At 34.5% G+C, this 23,642-nt stretch overlaps 2 protein-coding genes across 3 annotated transcripts in view; both read right to left on the bottom strand.

Annotated features, from left to right (window-relative positions):
* Positions 1-14,060, bottom strand: part of LOC112720242 (naringenin 8-dimethylallyltransferase 2, chloroplastic) — a 34,590-nt gene extending 20,530 nt beyond the window's left edge. Inside the window, exons 1-4 of one of the 2 annotated variants that reach the window (XM_025771108.3) lie at positions 13,941-14,060; positions 13,593-13,831; positions 12,903-12,986; positions 233-307 (exon numbers count right to left, since the gene is read on the bottom strand). In XM_025771108.3, the coding sequence (XP_025626893.1) occupies positions 233-307; positions 12,903-12,986; positions 13,593-13,831; positions 13,941-14,019 (477 nt within the window). In that variant the 5' untranslated portion in view covers positions 14,020-14,060. The remainder of the gene's footprint in view (positions 1-232; positions 308-12,902; positions 12,987-13,592; positions 13,832-13,940) is intronic. The other variant, XM_072206466.1, reaches the window with a different exon arrangement.
* Positions 14,061-22,041: 7,981 nt separating this feature from the next.
* Positions 22,042-23,403, bottom strand: LOC112720971 (uncharacterized). Its single transcript, XM_025772063.1, has 4 exons — positions 22,734-23,403; positions 22,572-22,648; positions 22,387-22,484; positions 22,042-22,321 (listed from the first exon to the last, which is right to left on the bottom strand). Exons 1-4 carry the CDS (start codon positions 23,401-23,403, stop codon positions 22,042-22,044), a joined length of 1,125 nt encoding a protein of 374 aa, XP_025627848.1.
* Positions 23,404-23,642: the final 239 nt, after the last annotated feature.

The following is a 23,642-nucleotide window of genomic DNA, read 5'->3' as shown; positions in this document are numbered from 1 at the left end:
TATTATATATATATAAATTAACCATCAAATTAGTTAAAACTTAAAACTATGAATAATAAAACTCATGAACGACTCGAAAACTCTTATAATAAAACAGGCGCTCACAACACACGTACATTTTGAATAGCACACATTCGTGATGAATAATTCATTGGTGTAGAAAAGATTTCTATTAAAACAACCTTTGTGAAATTACAAAATCTAAAATTTCACAATGCCAAGAAGTTCATACCTTGTCTATTTCAACATCAACTAATTGATTAATGCCAACTGTATACCAATGCATGAAGATGATAGGTATGATAAACTGAGAAAACAAAACAAAAAAAAGGTTTATAAAACACTTCTAAAGTTATAATTAATAATCATATCTTCTAAGAGAAAACATACCTTTCATCTTCTAGGATGATCGAAAAGAAAGAAAGAAAGTTAGGAAATATTACAAAGTAATACATACATACCATTATTTTGGGCTTTTTTTCATCATCCTATCAAGGTACTTTTATCGTTTAAATAATCTCTTGACGACTAAAAATGGAAGAACACAGTTCTAAGGACAATATCTGTTTTGTTTATGTTTGTTTTTAATATTAAAAGTGATAGTTAAGAAATGAAAAAAAAAAAGCTTTTATACCATAAAAATAATATATACAAAAAATATATATACAATAAGTAGTATAAATATTATTTTTTAAAAAAATACCCTTCTCACCATTTGGCATTTGAAAGTCTGAAACATTTTAATTATTTTAATGAATTATTTTTAAGTGATAAAATAGTAGTTGTTCCTCGTTCTAGAATTCTAAGGAAGAAAGCAATTCAAATAATTCAAGATCTCTACCAAAGTGTCCAAACCCTAGAGGACTGGGTCACTTCCAAAGAATGATACCAACCGGAATATGCAAGTCAAGCAACTTCCAGGAGTCGATCACGGCAAAAAATCAGGAACAAAAGATCGCTCGACCGGTGCCACAGAAAATGCCGAAATTGTAGCGCTTCCCAGGAACCGGAGTGCCAACGTGATGACGAAGACAGAAGGCACCAACGGGACTCCAAACGGACAAGGAGTGAGCACGTGACAATGAAAGTCATCTCGTTCACTGAGAGAATCATAAAGGCTAAGCTACCGAAAGGCTTTGACAAGCCGACCGACATGAAGTACGATGAGACGAAGGACCCACAGGAACATCTCACGATGAAGACTTTCGAAAATACCTCACCACTAAACCAGTCTGGACTATGCACGAAATCCAAAACCTTGATAAGGAATAAATAAACGACGAAGAGGTCAGCAAAGCCGCGACAGCCAATAAACGGCAACACGGCAATACAGCACCTCAAAGTAACCTACCGTCCAAAGATACTCCGAAGGAGCACTACAAATCCACCGCTATCAACCGGCCACCCAGAGTGGGAAAGTTCACAAACTACACCCCTATCAGCCCCATCACGGAGATCTATCACCAGATAGCCGAACGAGGCATTCTCCCGAAGGCGCGACAATTGAAGGCACGGACAGGCAGTAATAAAAGCTTGTACTGCGACTATCACAGAGGATACGGAAACAAGACTCAAGATTGCTTTGATCTAAAAGACGCTCTCGAACAAGCCATCTGAGATGGCAAACTCCCTGAGTTCACCAAAATTATCCGAGAATCCAGGAAAACTGAAAGAGAAAGATCGCCAGAGTGGGAAGGACACAATCCCAGGATGGTGGCACATACGCACCAGGAAAGTCCGAGAATCGACCCCACCATAATAGTGAATGTGATCACAAGGAAAGATGCACTGGAAAAATCCAAATCGGCTCTGAAAAAGGATTTTCGGGTGCTGGTCGTGAAAGACAAAACACGAACCTCTTCCCTCCTGGCAACTATCACATTCTCCCCCGACGATTGCCAGAACGGCACTTCAGCGGGAAGATGCCCCCTTTGTCATCTCGGCAAGGGTCGAAATTGAGTTAGTAAAACGAATACTGGTAGATACCGGAGCCGACTCTAACATTATTTTTGGAGGAGCCTTCGACAAGTTAGGACTCGGAAACAAGAACCTACAAAGTCACCGCAACGCAGTAACCAAACTCAGAGATAACTTCCTCAAACCAGATGGCTTCATAGTGCTGCCAGTCACCATTGAAACCGGACGCTAGAGGAAGTTCGTACTCTCCGAGTTCGTGGTCCTAAAGGACTCCACGGCCTAGAACATCATTCTTGGAAGGAAAATGATTAACGATCTATCCACCATCATCTTCACCAAGTTCCTAATCATGAAGTTCTAAGCCGACAACAACATCATAGGAACAATACATGGTGACCAAGAAGTCGCGGTAGAATGTGACAACACCAACCTAGCCCTCCGAAAGCAATCATGGGATGTGGCGGGAATCTTCTTAGCCGATTTGACGCACGACCAAATGACCAGTTGAGACCGAAATCCTAAGGAGACATGAAAAAGCTACAGATAGGGAAAACCAAATATGAATTCACATTCATCAACAAAAATCTTCCCTTCAGCCTAAAAGGAAAACTCGTGGAACTCCTAAAGCAAAATAGGGACCTGTTCGCATTCACCTTGGTCGACATGCCAAAATAGACCCAGAACTGATGTCCCATCAATTAGCTGTGCACTCCAAGGCTAAACCAGTAGCCCAGAGGCGAAACTAAATGTCTGCTAACCGAGCAACCGAAGTCAGAAAGCAAGTCAAAAGGCTTGCTGGAAGCAGGCTTCATCCGGGACTCCCTTACATGACCTTGATGGCTAACATCGTGTTGGTCAAAAAGGCAAACGGTAAATGAAAAATGTACGTCAATTACATAGACTTAAGCAAAGTCTGTCCAAAGGATGCCGTTTCCTTACCAAACATCGACGGATTGGTAGACGCTGCCTTGGGACACCAGTACCTCAGCTTCATGGATGCCTATTCCGGGTATAACCAAATACCCATGCACTGACCAGATGAGGTAAAGACCGCGTTCATAATCCCGGAAGGCACGTACTGCTACATAGTCATGCCCTTCAGGCTAAAAAATACCGGAGCTACCTACCAAAGACTCGTCACAAAGATCTTCAAAGACCTCTTAGGGACCGAATTGGAGGTCTATATTGACGACATGCTAACCAAGACTCAAATAGGCAAGGAGCTCATTGACTACCTAAAACTCATACTAGATACTCTGAGGAAGCACCGAATACACTTTAATTCGACGAAGTGCGCCTTCGGGATGGAGGCCGGGAAGTTCTTGGGTTTCATGATCACACAATAAGGAGTAGAGGTGAACCCGAAAAAGTGTAAGGCCGTCCTCGAGATGAGTAGCCCCACAAACCTCAAAGATGTCCAAAGGCTAACTAGACGCTTGCTGCCCTCTCACGTTTTCTCAGATCCTTGACCTAAAAGGCCATCCCCTTCTTCAGACTCATGAAAAAGAGTATAAGCTTCAAATGGGAACTCGAGTGCTAGCAGAGCCTCTCATACTCTCAAAATTCAGAACAAGAGAGACATCATACCTCAACTTATCCATCACGGAAGAAGCACTAGCAGCGGTGCTAATCCGGGAGGACAAGCAAAAAACACAGAGTCTAGTGTACGTCATAAGTAAGGTTCTCCAAAACATAGGGACGTGCTACTCCAAACTCGAAAAGCCCGCCTACGTGTTACTCACAGCATCTCGACGCCTTCGGCAGTACTTCCAAAGCCTCCCTATCGCGGTTCGAGCAGAGAAGCCTATCAGACAAGTACTGTAGAAGCCAGACTTGGCAGGATGAATACTCGCTTGGTCGGTCGAGCTGTCACAAGACGAGATCAAATTTGAGCCCAAAATGCAATTAAGGCTCAGGTCATGGCAGACTTCATCGCCGAAATTAGAGTTGGCCAAAGAGGTCGGGGCAAAAATACTAGAAGTCTGTAGCGATTTCCAGATAGTCAGCTCCCAAATAAACGGGAACTACCAAACACCGGACCCCCTGTTACAATAATACTTATCCAAGGTCAAGGAACTAACTGCTGAATTCAACGAAGTGACCATCCAGCACATTCCTACAGAACGAAACGCGAGAGCTGATTTGCTCTCTAAACTAGCAAGTACCAAGTTGGTCACGGAAACTGATCCCTAATTTAGGAAGTCATCAATACACCATCCGTTATGACCACAAGCTCGACACACTTTTCCGTGTCAAATTAGCACTCCTAGACCTTCACAATCCTCGAGTACCTCGCTGACGGGAACCTACCCAAGGATCCAAAGGATGCAAAACGTATAAAACGAGAAGCTGCAAAGTATACCATGATAGCAGGGCAGTTGTACAAACGAGGATTGTCACAATCCCTCCTCAAGTGTATAGAACCCGACGACACAGATTACGTACTTCGGGAAATTCATGAAGGGTGTTATAGCCATCACGTTGGAGGCAAAGTCCTAGCACAAAAGGTCATTCGGGCTAGGTATTTTTGGCCCACTATTATCAGAGACTCTCTTCAACTAGGAAAAAGTTGTAAACGGTGCCAAGTCCATGCCGACTTTCACCAAGAAGCCCTAATAAGCTCAGCGCTATATCAGCAATCGCCCCTTCGGAACCTGGAAAATCGATATTGTCGGCCCCTTCTCCATGACTCCTGAGCAGCTCCGATTTCTCATAATCGCCATAGACTACTACACCAAATGGATCGAAGCCGAGGTGCTGGCCACTATCACGGCTACCTAGTGCTGAAAATTCTTCTGGAGACAAGTTATAACCCATTTTGAAATCCCTAAAATTGTAATCTCGGACAAAGAAACCCAGTTCGTTGGTAAACATTTCAGGGAGTTCCTAGAGCGACTCGACGTCTCTCAGAGGTTCATTTCGGTAGAGCACCCATAAACCAACGGCTAAGTAGAAGCAGCCAACAAAATCATTGTGAAAAGGCCTCAAAAAATAACTAGACGTGGCCAAAGGCATGTGGGCCAACGAACTCGGATCCGTCCTCAGGTAATATTGAACATCCCCTCAAACCTCAACCAGGGAAACCCACTTCTGGCTAACATGTGGCCTAAAGACCATTATCCCGACTGAGATCGTGGAACCCAGCCTGTGAAGGACTGTGGAAGGTCGTGACAAGGACGTAGAGCGGGACCTCGCAAATGAAGTTAGAAGCATAGCTCACCTACGAGAACTAGCCTTGAAACAAAAGGTAAGCCTAAGGTACAACCAAGACTTAGTGAAATGAGACTTCAAAGAGGGAGACCTAGTCTTGCGATGCAACGAAATTGGCCCCCTACCCCGGGAGAAGGAAATCTCTCAGCCAACTGGGAAGGACCCTACTGAATCAAGTGTGTAATCAAAAAAGGAGCCTACAAGCTGGAACGACTCAAAGGGACTGAGCTCTTGAGATCATAGAGCATCACAAACCTACGGCATTACTACTCGTAAGAAAGCCCTATCGATTTGGCAACTTTTAAGTTTCTTTCTTCATGTTGTCTTACAATTTAGTCATAGTTTCTTTATTATTATCTTTATTTCTTTCTCCCTTGTTATGAATTCTCATTTCTTCGGGCACTCTTTCCTATCCAAACAACAACAGGAGGTTTTAACGAGGCCTACCATTTAATAAAAGTCATTTTTTCTTTTAATGGACTCCTATCTGAGCAAAATGGTACGAACTAAAAAACATGTTTTCCACGTTCTAATGAAGCCAACGATACAAATAGAATAAACTGAACGGTTACCCTAGGGCCCAATCACCCTCGAGGCCAACAAACGGATATCCACAAACAAAGTACTTGAAATGGCCCACCAGGAGGCCCACCATTCATGAAAAACGGCACACCAAAAATAAAAGGCTACCCAAAGCAGTTTAAAGAGCCGGGAAAATGGCTTACAAACTTGAAAAGAAAAATTGTTCTGCAAAAGCAAGTACATAAACGCCGAACAGACGGCTTACAAAATTATTAAATAAAATAAAAAAATAGAAACAAACTACTCCAAGTCCACGATCTGACCATCTTCCACGGTCCGAAAAGCTCCCAAAATGGACATGTCCACATCGGGAGCCAAAACCTAAGCTTGGGCCTTTAGAGCCTCCTTGGTAACTGCGACAATTGCATGAGCATCAGCTAGAAGACCGGTATTTTGCTTCTTCAAACTTTCCACCTTGGCCTTCGCAACCTCTGCCTCGGAACGGGCAGCAGCAACAGCATTTTCAGCATCAGCAGCCAACTTCTGGGCCTTAACCATCTGAATTGACAGCTCAATTTCCCGCTTTGACAATGTCAGGATCTCGGCACCCGCATCTTAGGCATCCTTGGCCGGTTTCAACCTGGTGACCTTGGCCGCCTCCAACTGTCCCTTCAAAATCCCCAAATCCACCTGAGCCTGCCGAAGCTTCCCACGCAGATGGCAAGTTTGCGAAAGCGCAAGCTCGGCTTTTCGGATGATGGTAGCAGAGCAAACGAGACCACGATACACTAACTAGGCTTGGCCAGACAGATCACAATCTCAAAAAGAATATCAGTACCGAACAACAGATGACTGTCAGTAAAATCGAGAGCATCAAAAGACCTATCCATCATGCAAGAAGTAACCACTCTTGTGCTAACACCCTCATGATTACCCCCTTCGGGCCTCTTACACTTTCTGTCAGGCTCAGGAATTGGGATCTCCTGAAGATCGTCATCCCCAGCGACTCCCTTTTGAACGATCTCTTGTGAAACCGTCTGGGAACTAGGGATGGAAGTCGTCGAAGGTGTCGATTGAGAAGATTCCACCACCCCTTCCGGCTCTTGAACGAAGGCAGCCTTCAAGCGCTGCAAGGTCGTCAGTCGATTAGCCATCCCAACAACAAGAAAAAGAAAAAAGACCAAGACCAAAAATCATGTTACGAGAACAGGAACAGATAAACAAACAAAAAATAACCTTCCAACATAAGACCTGCCCACCTCGGAATCCCCATCACATCGCAAGGATTCAGAGGTCGGTCCCCAAAAAGTGCCAACAAGACGTTGGCAATTTTCTTACCCCTCATAGGTCACCCTCATATGATAGGAAGCCCCAACCCTGAAATTTCAATACGGGAAAATCCGGCGCTCTCCCTCTGGCGAAAGCCAAAAGGGATGACAACCCTCGGCAGGATGAACCTTGATACTCTGCCTTGAAGCCATGAAATGAATCTTCAAACAAGTCAAAAATTTGGCGATTCGTCTGGGCTCGGAAAGAGATGTTCCCTTTCCTGTGTTTTCCCTCCTTATGTGAAATGGTTAACAAGAAGAAAAATAATAAGACTTTAACCTGAGCCGGTACCTCCAAAAAATTACACACCAACTTAAAGGTCCAAATAGTCACCCAGCTGAGATGGCCGTCGAAATCCGATTCAAAAGAGCCATCTGAAACTCGAAAAAGGGTAACTGAATCCCTAATTTGGTAAACAGGGGCTCATGCACCCAAATCCAATATGGGATTGAAGGAGAATCCAAGTTAAGGTAACAGGCCCTCTCATTCTCATTGGCGAGCACCAGCTCGTATCGCCCCTCCTCCTTACCAGCTCCCAACACGGCCCCTTCATTTCAGAGCCTTTAGAGGTGTCCCCCTCGTCTAGTCGAGAAGGCATGCTCGACACGTCAGATGTCACCTAGTGGTAACAGTTTGGCACACTCCTTACCGAGAAAATACAACCTGAATTTCTCTGCACTCTCCTTATAATATCCCGATTCTCTACAGAGTTATTCTCAAAAATTCTGTGATGAAAAATTCAATAAATATATGAGAATCACCTCATCATAAAATAATAAGGCAGATTTAGACTTGATAAGTGAAAATAATAGATATACCGTGAAAGATAAAAGCGTTTCCTAAGCCAAAAACTGTATCGATAACGATGAATTTGACCATCGAGTTAAATTCATCTATTGAATCTTTGCTACTAGACATTCTTAACAATTTTAGCTTAGTAGAATATTCTAAATTTTATTCAAAGTTGAGATACTCTCTACGGTTAATATCTCAGTTGCTGGTTGTTTAAATCGATACGGTTTAGTTATTGAACCGTTTTCTTTCCTCTCTTTGGCAATTTGGACAAACCTTTAAGGAAGCTACCTTTAATAAATTAATGAAGCTGCTAGAAAGATTATTTAAAAGAAAAATAAAGAACCGAAACACTTAGTCTAATTAAAATCTAACCGAATTTAAACCGAACCGAATTTTTTCCTAAATAAACCACTCTCTCTATATTAGCCACTTAACCACTACTAAACCACTCTCTCTCGCCTCTTCTTGCTGGCTGAACCTCCTCCATATATTGGCCAAGAGTAATGAATCATTAAGAAGTAATAATGAAGGAAGCATACAATCAAACATGTGTTCACTTCCTTGCATTGGTGTCACCAAACCATCCTTTAATCCACTACCCATTGCCCTTTAAATAGCCTTGTTAGAGTTCAGTTTTTGAGCCTTAATAAGAGAGAAAAGAAAGAGAGAGCTGAACTGAAAAAGAAAAGGGAATGAGTGTGGGTGAGTTCCTTCCATCCTTCTTGTGATCATCAAAATTAAAGAACGTGAGTGAGAGAGGAAGCTAACCGAAGCTTGAAGGGGGAGGAACCAGCAGTCTCACCATCTTCACCAAGCTTTTTTCTTCAAAATTTAGCAATAAAATTCACACCAACCATCATCCAATAACTCCTTTCTAGTTGGCCAAAGTTAATTGAAGTAAAGCTAGAACCGATTTCTTGAACAAGGGTGCACTCCATCGAGGTAGGGGTTAGGTTAGTATAATTATATGTTTGTGTTTATGTGAATGATGCCTGTTGATGATGAAATGAGTAATTTCTGCTATCTATGATGTTGGTTTGTGTTTGATAATGATGAAGATAATTAAGAGATGATAAGAAGTTTAGGAAACCAAAATGGTTAGTTAGAATCTAAGCCAAATTCTGCCGACATAGTTACTGAACTTAGGCAGCGACTTGCGCAAAAATCTGGAAAAAATATGGCCACTTAAAAATCGTGTAATAATTTTCTGGTAATATTTGATGAGGTTAGATCATCCTCTAAAAATTTTAGAATTTTCTGATGAGTAGGTTGGAAGATAAAAATGTTTGAAAGTAAATAGTTTCTGCTGAAAAATCTATTTTTGAATTAATCTAGTAGCAACTTCCAACCTACACAACTTTTAATTCTGATGGGTTTTTGGGTTGCAACCAAAGAGAATTGAAATATTAGAATGCAAAGAACATTGTGTCTGAAATTATGGGTAATCCCATTTTTATAGAATTAAATACGCAATTTACAAAATGGAAGGTTCACTATTTTATTGATATGCAATTCTGAAACTCGTTGATAATTTCAGTGATTTGTTTGCATTACTGGTATTGATCCTAAACTCCAAATTGAGTGCAATCCATTTTAATAGAACCCTCATGATGTATATTTTGTTTCCTCAAAAGTTCAGAATTTTAGAAGCTATGGATTAAAAGTGATAGGCTGTAACATTTTACTGCTTACTAATGGCTAAATAGGATTTACAAACTTAGAGCAGTGATTTCCTGAATGAATATCTCCTGATGTAGAAAAGATTTTGTGATGAGACTAAAACCAAATAAAACCTTATGGTGTCTATCTCATTTAGTTTAAATTTCAAAGCCATAGCTATTCTAGAAAATTAGTTGTGCACTTTGGAAGTTAACCAATTCACTGGTTAACCAAATAGAAACCTCTCAAAACAGAATGGGCATAACTTTTGTTCTGGAAACGAGAATGCTCTGAAACTTAAACCAAATGAAACTTGAGTTCGATACAAATGCGTGGACATAAAGTTTGCACGAATATGAGATTATTAAATAGAATACTGGTCGCCAAGGAGGCATTAGGCTAAACAAGTCAAGAAAATAAATAAGAACATAAGTTGTCCCTATGAATGTTTAAAGTTAAAAGGTGATGCGGAGGTATGTTTAGTAACATGGTGATGCGAAAGTATGTTTAGTAACATGGTGATGCAGAGGTATGCGTATTTATAAGGTGATGCGGAGGCATGATGAAAAGAAAGAAAATGAGCAACCATGAATGGATAATGAATTATGAGAACTATTTGTTTGAATGGGCCTTTGTGCCAAAGTGCTAATGCGGACGTGTCTGCCTAACTGATAGCCTGAGATTACTAATAATGTAGGAATGTCTGCCTAACTGATAGCATATTGTATGTTGAATGGGCCTTGTGCCGAATTGCTAATGCGAAAGTGTCCGCGTAACTGATAGCCTGAGATTGCTAATGCGGAAATGTTCGCCTAACTGATAGCTTGTTTCTACCGTGATGCCAAGATATCCTAACTGACATACCCATGAAGATAATTGTACCTGACTGACACGGTAAAGAAATTATATTCGGGGTTCCCCCCGAGTAACGTCAGGATGCAGGTAGACAACCGACGCATGAGCTCATGACCTGCACTAGGTACAGGCATACATCATAAATTATTTGCGCATTTGATTGTGATTGTTTACTGTTCATTATTTCTGCTATGTGCTATCTGCTTCTTGTTAATTTTCTATTCTCTATTTCTTGTTTGTATTTTTAAAACTATATGATTTAACTTTCTCCAAAACTTAGAACAAGATAATAAAGTTAGGAATTATAGTCATAGAGAATAGCGTGAGAACGACAGTGATCCCAAAGAAAGATGCCAAGAAAGAGTTATGTTAGAGCCCACGATACAGAAGTAGTCGAGAGGCTTAGTAAGCGAGTTATTATGATAGAGCCAAAACTCTAAGTTTCACGTGTTGTCAGACCCTACAGGAGATGCTCGAAACTAGTCTTGAGCTGATGGTTGCAGACTTGTGCCTCGACGGTAGAAAGAATGTACGATAGATGGTATTCATTCCATAGATTTTGCTTTCCCTCACTTCTGTAGTATTTTTTAGGGATAGAACTAGATATTTTCTTTTCTTTTAGTCTGGGTACCAGTTTAGGGATTTTCTATATGAACCAGGTATATATATATATATATATATATATATATATATATATATATATATATATATATATATATATATATATATATATATGTCAAGTTTGTATGAACTAACCTGAGATGTTATACATGCATGAGAGTTTTCTGTAATCTCATTACTAATTTAATTTGCTGTTAGTTTGGTGTTTATTTTATATTGTATATCTCTGAAGATCGCTAATAGGTTTGTTAAGAAAGACATATGATAAAAATAAGCTAACATACGCGATTCCGTTAGTACGAAAGGCTCATATGTAGTAAGTATTACCGAGTCTAGAGTATTATAGGGCTACTGGGAAGTAACACCTGACGACTGGCAGTGATCCAGACCTGCCAAAAATCGGATTGTTACACTCCTCTGTCACACCATACCTATATCCAAATAGGATTTTTCACTATCAGTCCACTACCTAGAAACGCAAACTTACAAAAAATTCCTACCTATACCAAAGCCACAACCAAAACACTTAAAACTACACTAAACATGATATCCCTCATCAACATTTTTTCTACCATTAAATGCAGAACCATGCAAAAACACAGAAACAGGAGACACCAAGATACAGTAAATGTATAAAGGAAGAAAGACACTGTCCTGTGCTGGAAAACAGAAGCGAAGAAAGGAGGAAGAAACGAATAGTCCGAACGGCAGCAACAACAACAAAAGAGAGGGAAAACAGTGTGAGAAGAGGAAATGAGGGAGAAGGGAAAGTGCGCGGTTACAATAGGAAAAACAAAGAAAAACGAAAAGCAAAACCCCAAACATTTCAAATAGCAAAAGGCAAAAAAGAAAAAATGCCAAACCTCTCTCTCCCATTAAACGGCATAATAACGCCTTGGGAATCACAACGGTTGAAGTCCCATCACCAAGAAAAGCAATGGACGGACGATGACATGACCAAACACGCCAGACATCACGAAACCCTGACCCTACAAGAAGACAAGAATCAACGTCTCATTTGCCAACACGAGGATCACGGACCCCGATACCGCGAAGAAATAAGCTAACCCAACAACGAAACTAAGCATGGATACTCTCCTACTTCGGGGGCAAATGTTCCGGACCTGACCTCCGGATCCCCAAACGGCCTCGCCATGACCTGAATCCTTGGGTCTAGACCTAAATTGCAGCCCAAGCCGGCTAAGAGATCGCAAATCTCTAACTACTATTCAAATTTAAATACTTTTCTTATCTTAGCCAACAAGATAAGATAATATAACAACACAAATTATATAAGGGGAGCTAGGGGCTCCCTCAGGTATGTTACGCATTCCAAAACCTTATCTATACCTCTCAGATCCATTTTGATTTGAGCGTCAGAATTTTTTTGCAGGTACCATCTCTCACCGCTCGAGAGGTCTGATCACGTTGTGACCAAGGCTGATAGGTCTCTGATCCTCCCTTCAACCCGTTCAAGGCCATCCTTGTATAGAATTGGTTAATTATTTAAATCGGTCTAATTTTTTAACAATTAATCGATTTAAAATAATAAAATACAAAATATTATTTTTTTCTAAATAAATATAATTTTTTTATATCTGACTCGATCTCAATTGAATTTCGATTGAATTTTAAAAAATTTTTTTATCTCAAATTCTATTAGTTTAACGATTGGTTGGATTTTTAAAACGTTGCTATTTTAAAGTTAAAAATGCTTTTCCGTATAGCACCTCCTGCGGGGGATGAAAAGAAATGTGAAGATATGAGAAAAAAATCAACAATGGCATATAAAAAAGTAATTTGAAAAAATTACAATTTGATAATAAGTGCGAATTAATAAAAAAGGCAATAAATTATTTCTGGATGCAAGATGACATTATTTATGCTATATAGGAAGGGTCAAGTGATAAGAGATTTTGCTGACTATTGTACACAAGATCCTAAATATAAATCTAATTTGGAAACAATTGTGAATATAGAAAGATGAAGCTCACCTTGAATAAGCCAATAAAAAATTTTGGAGATATATCTGATAAATTTTCCACTGCAAGGACCGATGTCGAAGATATGCACATTATCTGACCGGACATAAACAAATTAAAGTTACTTCATCCACAAGACATAAAATTATTTTTTGTTTCTGTCTTTTTTTTAGAGGAAGTTAGGAGTACAGTGTCTATTAATTAGGGTTGGTTGGTTTTAAACACAAAACTCACCCAACTCTTTATATTTATTAATGTTTTTTATATTTATAAATATTTTCATCAATTTATGAAAACTTTTAAATGTATAAAAAAAATTACCGTAATTTATTTTATCATACTAATTAGATCATGAAATTTATTTAATTATATGAAACTTGATAGATAATTTCCTTAAATATATATGTATATTTTTAAAAAGATTATTAGACTCATGAGTGTATGAGTCATTCAACCCGCTAATTAAATTGTGAACTATGTTAAAATATATTAGTCATTAAAATCAGTCATCAATATAAAATACACGTTGAAAATAAATTAAATCACACGTTAGTGACTGATTTTAGTGATTAATTTTGGTGTACGAATAATATTTTTGTTAAATAAATATATTGATTAAAAAAATCTTTTCAACGATTCCAACCTAACCACTAATATTAACAAGTGTGTAGTAGCATTATTTAAGGTTGATTGTGAACTAACCACAGTAATTAAATAATAAGATATAGTAAACTTTTGGACAGTATGCAAGATATCTTTGGTAGACTTCCAAATGGTTTGTGTATCAAACGGTTCAGAAGTTGCTTTCATAAGAAAATTTCGTGTCTTGGGTTTATGAGGTGTGGATCCTCCATGAATGAATTTGTAAGAATGGTTCCAGTTATGCTCCAAGGATTGGAGTTTTCTCTTCTTGTGCCATAAAGCTCTTCTTGCAATTGAACCTAAACAACCAACCCACCAACCCAATTTTATATTATGCATGTAACTAAGACTATCATGCAGTTGTTTTTATATAAAATTGATAACTGTTAGAAAAGAGAAAAATTGTACCAGTTGTGATGGAAAGAGATGATCGAGTAGAAGGTGGAAACGATAATGAGCCAAGAACAAGCCCGGAAGTGGAAGCCATTCGGAATCAACAAATTTTGGATCACTTGCAATCAATTAAGACATGAATGCTGTGTGTCATGATATATATATATATATATATATATATATATATATATATATATATATATATATATATATATATATAATAATAATAATAATAATAATAATAACAATAATAATAATAATAATAATGTGAATGAGAAAGCTAAGTTTGCATAATCAATATTGCAGCTAATATTTAACTTAAAAAAAAATTAAAATGATTAAAAATAAGAATCTTTAAAATTTGTAGTCTCTGCCAGGTTAGTGTTCCAGAGGTTCAAATCATAAAAAAAAATCTTTAAAATTTAATTAAAAGAAACATTTAATATTCAAACTCAACAAAAATTATTTTTAATAGATTTTATAATGAGTTTATTTAACAACCTATCATATATAGTATTAGTTAAAATTAGCTACTATAATTTTGATTTTCTAGTATTATTCAATGTGAATTGTCTTTTATTTTGATTTTCTAGTATTATTCAATGTGAATTGTCTTTTATTTTGATTATAATAATCAATGTTTTTATGAATCGAATCTAGTCCTTTGAGATTATACTTAGTTAATTTTGGGTTTATGTATCATATAAAATATCAATAAAATTCTACATCCAAGTCATAATCCTAACTAAATCCAACCAAATATTTTAAATTCATGTGCCTGCCGTAACTTCTCTTTCGTTATCGTCATCACCAGCAACACCACCACTTCATTCTTTCTTTTTTCTCAATTGAGTTTCTTTTTTCCCTCCCTTTTTCTTCTCCTCCTCCTCCATCGTCATCATTGTTATTCTTCTTCTTATACATATCATTGTCTTTGTTATTGTATGTTATTGTTGAATTTTTGCCATGTTGATGATGTTGTCTGATCCAAAATTGATTTTCGATGTGTTTTTGTTCATAATTCAGTCTTATTTCTGTGATTGTTTTCGAACTGAGTTAATTGTGTCGCAATTGTTATGTAATTTTGGTGCATTTCTGAGTTAACTGCATCGCAACCCATTATGTAATTTCGGTTCATTTCTAAGTGAATTAAGGTGCATTTGGACTCGTTGTCCTGCACAATTCAAAACTCTTTCTCCTCATCTTCTACTGATTCTTCTTCTTCTTTTTCATCTTTTTCTTCTTCATCTTCACCTTCAATTCTTTTTTCATTTTCTCAAAATTTCTTTTGATTTACTCTCTTGAGAGGAATAAAACCAAGAAAAAGAGAAGAAAATATCAAACAAAAAAGAAGAAGAAACATATTAATGACAATGTCTGATCCAAAATTGATTTTGGATTTGTTTTTGTTCATGATTCAGTCTTGTTTAAATTTGTGTGCTTGTTTTTGAACTGAGTTTATGTGTCGCAATTACTATGGTAAATTTCGGTTCATTTCTGAGTTAATTGTGTCGCAATTGTTACGTAATTTCAGTTCATCTAAGTTAATTGTGTCGCAATCCATTATGTAATTTCGGTTTATCTCTGAGTTAATTGTGTTGCAATCATTATATAATTTTGGTTCATTTCTGAGTGAATTAACGTGCATTTGGACTCGTTGTCTTGCACAATTCAAAACTGTTTCTCCTCTTCTTCTTTTTCTTCTTCATCTTTTTCTTCTTATTTTATTTTCTCAAAATTCTTCTTGATTTACTCAAATTTAACACAATTTCTAAGTTTATGTGTTAAATTTGAGTTTAGCTCTTGGACAATACCTTAGAAAACCAGTAAAATTAAATAGAAAAAGACATAACAAGAAATAATGAATACACTGAATATTTTTCAAGTATTCTACAAAGACAGGAAAAAAAAGTATTTCACCAACCTTCATAACCCAGAAAATGAAATCTCCCAAACAGTTCTGATATGAATTATGAATTTAATATAAGATACCATGAATATACTCCTTTTCTCTAAAAGGCCTTTTTTTTTTTAAAAAAAAATCTTTTTATCTATTGTAGTTAAATTTTTCTCAGTTGAACTTGAAATCCACATGCAAAAATCTCTAAGTTCATGTTGGAAATCTTTTATTTTAACATCTATTGCTTCTCAAACCTGCAGATTATTTACCATTGTTCTCTTCTTCTCTTTCTTTCTAAGTTAATTGTGTCGCAATCATTATGTAATTTCGATTCATTTCTGAGTTAATTGTGTCGCAATTGTTATGTAATTTCGGTTCATTTCTGAGTTATTGTGTCGCAATAATTATATAAATTCGGTTCATTTCTGAGTGAATTAAGGTGTATTTGGATTCGTTGTCCTAAACAATTCAAAAAAATAAAATAAAATAAAAAATAAAATAAAAAATTGGTTTTTAACTGATTAAAAATCGGTTTTTATAAAAAAAATTGGTTAACCAATTTAAACACAAGAGTTACAAAGAATTTGATTTTGGTTTTGATTAATTGATTAAAAACCGGTTTTTAAAATTTGATTTTGATTAACCACTTTTTAATAATATGAATATAATTTTTAAAATTATTTTATTAAATTTGTTAACCAAAATGTAGTTATGATTTTTTAACCGATTAACCACAATTTGATTATTTTATGTACACCCCTAGTAGCTTTGAAGGTTGATTGTGAACTAACCACAGTAATTAAATAATAAGATATAGTAAACTTTTGGACAGTATGCAAGATATCTTTGGTAGACTTCCAAATGGTTTGTGTATCAAACGGTTCAGAAGTTGCTTTCATAAGAAAATTTCGTGTCTTGGGTTTATGAGGTGTGGATCCTCCATGAATGAATTTGTAAGAATGGTTCCAGTTATGCTCCAAGGATTGGAGTTTTCTCTTCTTGTGCCATAAAGCTCTTCTTGCAATTGAACCTAAACAACCAACCCAATTTTATATTATATATGTAGTAAAACTCAAGTGCAGTTATTTTTATATAAAATTGATAGCTGATAACGATTAGAGAAGGAAAAGTGGTACCAGTTGTGATGGAAAGAGATGATGGAGTAGGATGAGGAAATAATGATGAGCCAAGAAGAAGCTTGGAAGTGGAAGCCATTGGGAATCAACAAATTTTGGATCACAATCAATCAAGACATGAAAACTGTGTGTTCTTGACAAGATCTTCACTTGTCCTGTTTATTAAGAAGGGGATATATATAGCTACTTATATAATTTTTCAATTATGTGCAAAGCATAACAATGAAAGTATGATTTAGTTACAATTACAAATAATAATAACCGGATTCGGCAGAATTCTATATATATATATATATATATATATATTATTAGTTTCTATAATTTTACTAAATTTATAATTAGATTTTTATATTTTTTTTATTTGAATTCCTATCACTACTTTTTTTTTAATTTGAATTCTTATACCATAAAAAATCTTAGAGTTAATAGAATATTTTTCTGCAAATATTCATAATTAAAAATTTAATTAGATTTTTGACTATATATTTTTGAGAGAAATATTATTCTATTAATTTTAATATTTTTTATATAAAAAAGACTTAATTATAAAATTAAAAATAATGTAGAGATCCAATAAAAAAATATAAAAAATCTAATTACATATTTGATAAAATTATAGTGACTAAGAGAATAATTAAACTATATATATATTATCCACATTATACAACTAATATTATAGTAGCCAATATTTAACGCAAAAACAAACTTAAAACTATTAAAAATAAGAATATTTAAAATTCATTAAAAAAATGGCTACTTTAATTTCATGAAGATGATTTCATATAAAAATAGTATTATAAATCGTTAGATAATTTAGTTAAACATATTGAGTCAAAATATATGAATATCTAATTATTCACAATACAACTTTTACATGAAGATATTTTCATAGAAGTATTCAACTTAAAAAAATTTAAAATTCAAAATCAACAAAAACTTCCTTTTTAATAGATTTCATTCTGAGTTTGTTAGCAACCTAAAATAGTATTGGTTAAAATTAAATGATACTATAATGTTGATTTCCTAGCATTAATGTGAATTGTCTTTTATAAATAATCAATGTTTTTAAGAATCGAATATGATGCTTTGAGATTATACTATAGTTAATTTTGTGTTTTTTTTATCATATAAAAGATATATATTCATCCAATATTATAAAGTATTCTTTATTACTTTTTTCTTCGTCTATTTATTATTAGATTCAAATGCCTTTTAAAATTGTGAATATAATGAGATTTATTTAATTTAAAAATTTTATTATGACTTATAATTAATTACTTAAGTGTAAATTGTAAAGTTTAAAACATAAAAAATTTTAAACTAAAAGTAATCATCACGTAATTCTGAAAAATTAGAAACATATTTTAATTTAACTTTCTCTTAAAAAAATATCTCAAATGTTAATATTTTGTCTACGAAAAACAAATTTGCTCAACTTATTTATTATCATCATAAAAGAAGTCTCTCTCATCTGTGACAAATAAGTGGTACCAACTCTATGTGAGATTATAAAGTTAATTTTACAAATTTGTGGTATAAAGACACATCAAGAAAAATAAAAGAAGGAAGTAGAAAATAGATACATGCAACGTAGATATTACAAAATTATGAAGAAGTTCAAAATTTTGGACAAAGGAAGTATTTAATTTAAACTACTCTTTGCTAGTTGGGACAATGTTCTTTCTCTAACTCAAAAAACTGTTCTTACTTTAGAAAAGATTTAAAGTATTTGTTTCTAATCTAAGACTTACGTTTTATACTCTAAATTAACAACAAAACTGAGAGTTATTACACATTAGATAATATCTCGGAATTATAAATTCTGTTATTTATATTATAAAAAAAGTTTTGTACTCAAAGTTGTAACCCGATTCAATAGTGATGATCACGACTTACTTTAAAAAAATTCGAGGTAATCATATCTAAAATTCTTAGATTTTTGTGATATGAGTCGATGGTTAATCTAAAAAGACTTAATTTTTATAATATTTTAAAATCTTAGATCAATAAATTTTAGTTGTAATAACTAAGAAGGTTAATATAAATAGGTTTAAATATTTTGTTAGTACTAGTTTTAATAAATTTTTTATTAGGTTTTTATATATTTTTTTAATTAGATTTATATATTATATCAGATTTTGTAACTAAGTTTTTATCGTAACAAAAATGTTATAATTAACGAAATATTCTGTTAAAATATATATACAGATTATTCAATCAAGTGTTAGTTATATTCGTTTTGTTTAATAGAATATTTTATTAATTTTAATATTTTTGTCACGATAAAGACTTAATTACAAAATCTGATGTAGTATACAGATTCAATAAAAAAAATATAAAGATCTAATTAAAAATTTAATAAAACTGTAAAAACCGATAAAATAAATAAACCATATAAATACTACTATCTTGTATCATTGTGATATAGTGAAAATCTCAATTTTTGTCGAGTTTTGGCCAAATCAATATATTGTTAGGTATATTCTCTTAACTCATCTCTTCTAATGTTTCATGTTTGTTTTAATAGGCCTCGGGTATCTATTTTATTTATAGGAACTTAAAAGTTTTTTTTTCCAAATTCAGATCTAACATTAGTTTCTAACCAATTTTAATTGATTTAATGATTAGTTTATTAGTCTATTTAAATAAATATTGATATTAATTTTTTTTTTATGTATGCAACAACTTATTAATTAATTACAAATTTTTAAATTAAATTTTGATTGACAAAAAATTAATCTTTAGTCTGCCAAATTAAGAAATATCTAAGAAGCTAAAAAAAATTTAACATATAATTTATTATATATTACTAATTTTACAACTAAAATATGCTACATATCACTTTTTTATTATAATTAAAATTAAATCTTTTCCTCTAAAATTAAAAAATTCTCCCCTCCCCTCACTAATTTTACAACCAAAATATACCACATGTCATTCTCTCATTATAATTGAAATCAAATCTTTTCTTCCAAAATTAAAGAATTCTCCCCTCCTCCCTCTTCCTTTCTCTATCTTTTTCATTCTTTCAACTACTCTATCTCTTTTATATATCATTATCAAGGACTAATTACGAATTTGACAATTAAAATGTGTAACATGACATTCTTTATATAATTGTATTAAAATTAAAATTAAAATATTGAAATTAAAATTGAAATTGAAATATGTCTATATTATGTATCATATATTACTATCTAATTTAATAACCAAATGTGTCATATGACACTCTTTAATTAAAATTAAAAAAATATTTTTTTTCAAAATTAATAAACTCACTTTCTAAATTCACTCGTCTACCTCTCTCCATTTTTCTATTTTTCTTTATCATTTTCACTCTATATATAATTTATATTTTATATTACTAATTTGACAAATCAAAATATATTATTTGATATTTTTATTACAATTAAAATAAAATTTTTTCTTTCAAAATTAACAAACTCTCACTCTCATTCTTCATCTTTATCTTTCTCTCTTTTTTGTCTCATTCTCTATTTTTTCTATTTTTTTGTTCTACAGAAAATTAAAATTAACAAAATAATATAATTCAAATAAAAATATTATTATTATTATTATACACATTTTTTTAGTTTTTTATTTAATTTTAAATTTTTACCACTTATCTTTTTAATCAATATTTTTATTTCTCTTGTTTTAAATATTTATTATATATAATTTAGAGAGAATATTAATATTATAATTAGAAATTAAAATTAAGATTTAACTATTTTAAAAAAATTAATTTTAAATTAATTTTATAATTATCAATATAATTTTTTATACTAATATCTAATTATATTTTTATATAATAAAAAAATATTATTTTTAAATAATAAATATAAAAATAATTTATTTTTATTTGTTTAAAAAATTTAACACCTAATTTTATGAATGTTAATTTCAAAGTTAGTTATGCATTCACATCCATGTATTGAATATAGTTTTATTGCATTTATGATTTGAACCGCCAAGATGACTATGAAGAACAGGAAAAAATGAGAGAAGGGGAAAGGATAATAATCTAATATATTTTCTCATCCATTGATCTCAGTAAGGACCAATCTAATCCAATATAATAATCTATAGTTGAGAGCAAGTAGAAGATTTTTGTTTAATGAAAAGCTTGAAATAAACTTAAATTATATAATTAATAATTTCTTTTCTTGTCAAACATCACAACATTAGTGAACATACACATATATTGAAGTTTGACCAACCGAATTAATAATGATTCTACCAAATAAGTTTTCTAGAACGAAATTATTATTATTGTTTGCACACACGTAATGACCTTTTTATTTAAATATGTATAAAAAAAATTTTATTTTTTAGAATGCGCATAGATAAAAAGTTTGCACAAAATGCGCATGTCCATTTTAAAAATAGTATCCACGAAATAGAATTACATTCCATTTTAATCCAAGTACACACGAAATAGATGCAATGACCATTAATTGTCTGACACTCCATTCCAAGCGAGGCAGACATAAAATGGAGGAAGCCAAGGTCACCAACCACGAATGGACCAATTCTAGGCTGACACACGCGAAGTGGAGACCTCAATGACGACGGCTACGAAATGACCCACTCCTAGACTAGCGCACACAAAATGAGGATGGTGCAGTAATGGCGGCAAGTTTCAGTAGTGACAATTTCCGTACGAGCATGCAGTGGGGGGGTTTGGGAGGCAATGGCTTGGAGGGTTGTTGATGCATCAATATAAAATGGGTAAAAAGAAGGGGACCAATTCGGATGGTAAGAAAATATGAGAGAAGAAGTGTGTTTTTTTTTTTTTTGTTTTTCTGGTGTGGTAAAAAAAAATTATATTGAGGTGAAAAAAATTTATTATTTATTAAAATGAGTAATAGAGGAATCAATGTGAAAGAAAATCTTAATAGGTCGGATGAATTTTTTATTTTTGCGCATTTACATCTGAAGGTTAGTTTTTTTATTAATAAAAAAATAATTGTTATGCTCGAAAAATGTATAAATTTAGGGTGTCATGTGAATGTTTTTCTGTTGATCAGTACTTATGTTAGTGGCAAATTTATTTTTATTTTATCTTTGATACTTTATTTTAAATAATTGTGTTTCGATCCTTTTCTATTTCAGCCGGCTCTAATCTTCTAATCCAAGCTATCATTGCTAGAGACGTGGCCGGATCCTCGCTACAGATTAACTCAAAGTAGTATTGAGCCTGCTCTTGCGTCTTCGAGTATGCTGCGTTGACGAGGTACCTTTTGGCTTCCTTACTCTTGAAGTTTGTTGCAAAGTTAGAGGCAATATGTCTGACACAATAAACACTGTGTTCCCATCCACACCCATCTCGCTCCAACACAGCCTTTATAGATGCATGCCTATTAGAGATAAATAGAATCCCCGACTTTGTCGCTACATACCTCCTTAGGTTGGTAAGAAGTACCGCGACTCTGTATTCTTCCTTTCAACAAGAGCGAAAGCTATGGGCAGTATGTTGTTGTTTCCATCTTGTTCTATTCCCATTAATAAGGTGCCCGTGTACTTACCATACAAATGTGTTCCGTCAACTGAAATCAGTGGCTTGCAGTGCTTGAATGCTTCAACACACGAAGGGAATGATCAGAATACTTGATGAAACATGACACTGTCACGGTCAAGCGTGTTTCCCACGTAGTATGGCCGAGTTTGTAGATCAACAATTGTACCTAACACGATTACGCTTAGTTATCAAAACAGAGTAACGAACGCAAACAAGGTCAAAAACCGAATAATGTCACGTGTATTTCACACCTGGAATGAAAGTTTGCAACGCATTGAAATATCTCCGCAGCTGGTTGTATGAGTCATCCCAGTCTCCATAGATTCTGGCTGTTGCATTTTGCTTCGCTAGCCAAACCTTCTTAAAAGACACCTTATATCCGTACACTGACTGTACAGAACCCTGCAACACCTTTACGCAAATGGTCGCGTCTGCCTGAACCATGAAAAATATATGTTGGCATATGACATTACTATCAAGTTGAGCATGATCTTGCGACGTCGCAGTTTCCAAACAACTGTGAGGCCCATGGTATTTTCGGATTTCCAAAAATCTTGAAGCCTTCGTCTTCGCAACCCTTACCATCCAACGACATTGGTCACCAAAAAGTTTGCATCGACATACATACCGAGTTTGATCTGACTCTACCACTTTGTATTCTGCACTTCTACGCATGTTGTAGTTCTTAACAGCAAGCATCGCTGTTTCTCTATTCAGTAACTTCAAGCCAATCTCCAGCTCTATTTCACCGGTCAAAGCATAGTTGCTCGGTATGTCTTCTCCGGTTGTCGAGTTCATTGCACCAAGACTCGGTGCAAGAAAATGGTCAGGAGTGCTGTTGGAAACACCGCCTACCCCCATCATACTTACCAGTTTAGCCCGTGTTGGGATAACCCTATTCCCCATCATCCTCAATCTCATTTTCATCAGACAAGTCTGCCAATCCGTCAGCAATACCTTCCGGGGATGCAACATGGGTGGTGAGGGAGGGACGTCCGTGAGGATTTTTTGCATTCTGTTCCGGCGTCAAGAAGGCGTTAAAAGTGGGACTATGAGCCCTACCAATTTCGGAAAGGAAATGGATTCAGCCGTACCAAAATTTCGAATTTCCTCTACATTATTCGAACTAGATGAGCTGCCACCGACATCTTGAAGCTTCA

The sequence above is a fragment of the Arachis hypogaea genome, chromosome 11 (genome assembly GCF_003086295.3).
Source record: "Arachis hypogaea cultivar Tifrunner chromosome 11, arahy.Tifrunner.gnm2.J5K5, whole genome shotgun sequence".
NCBI classification, from domain to species: domain Eukaryota; kingdom Viridiplantae; phylum Streptophyta; class Magnoliopsida; order Fabales; family Fabaceae; genus Arachis; species Arachis hypogaea.
This window is presented reverse-complemented; position numbering and strand designations above follow the sequence as displayed.

Bases quoted from the DNA above. Each gene is read 5' to 3' on its own strand.
- LOC112720971 (XM_025772063.1), bottom strand. From the start codon at position 23,403: ATGAGATTGAGGATGATGGGGAATAGGGTTATCCCAACACGGGCTAAA. The intron at 22,485-22,571 runs GTATTCTGATCA...TTGTATGGTAAG, and splicing joins ACAGTGTCATGTTTCATCAA to TACACGGGCACCTTATTAAT. The intron at 22,322-22,386 runs GTACTTCTTACC...TATCTCTAATAG, and splicing joins AGGAAGAATACAGAGTCGCG to GCATGCATCTATAAAGGCTG.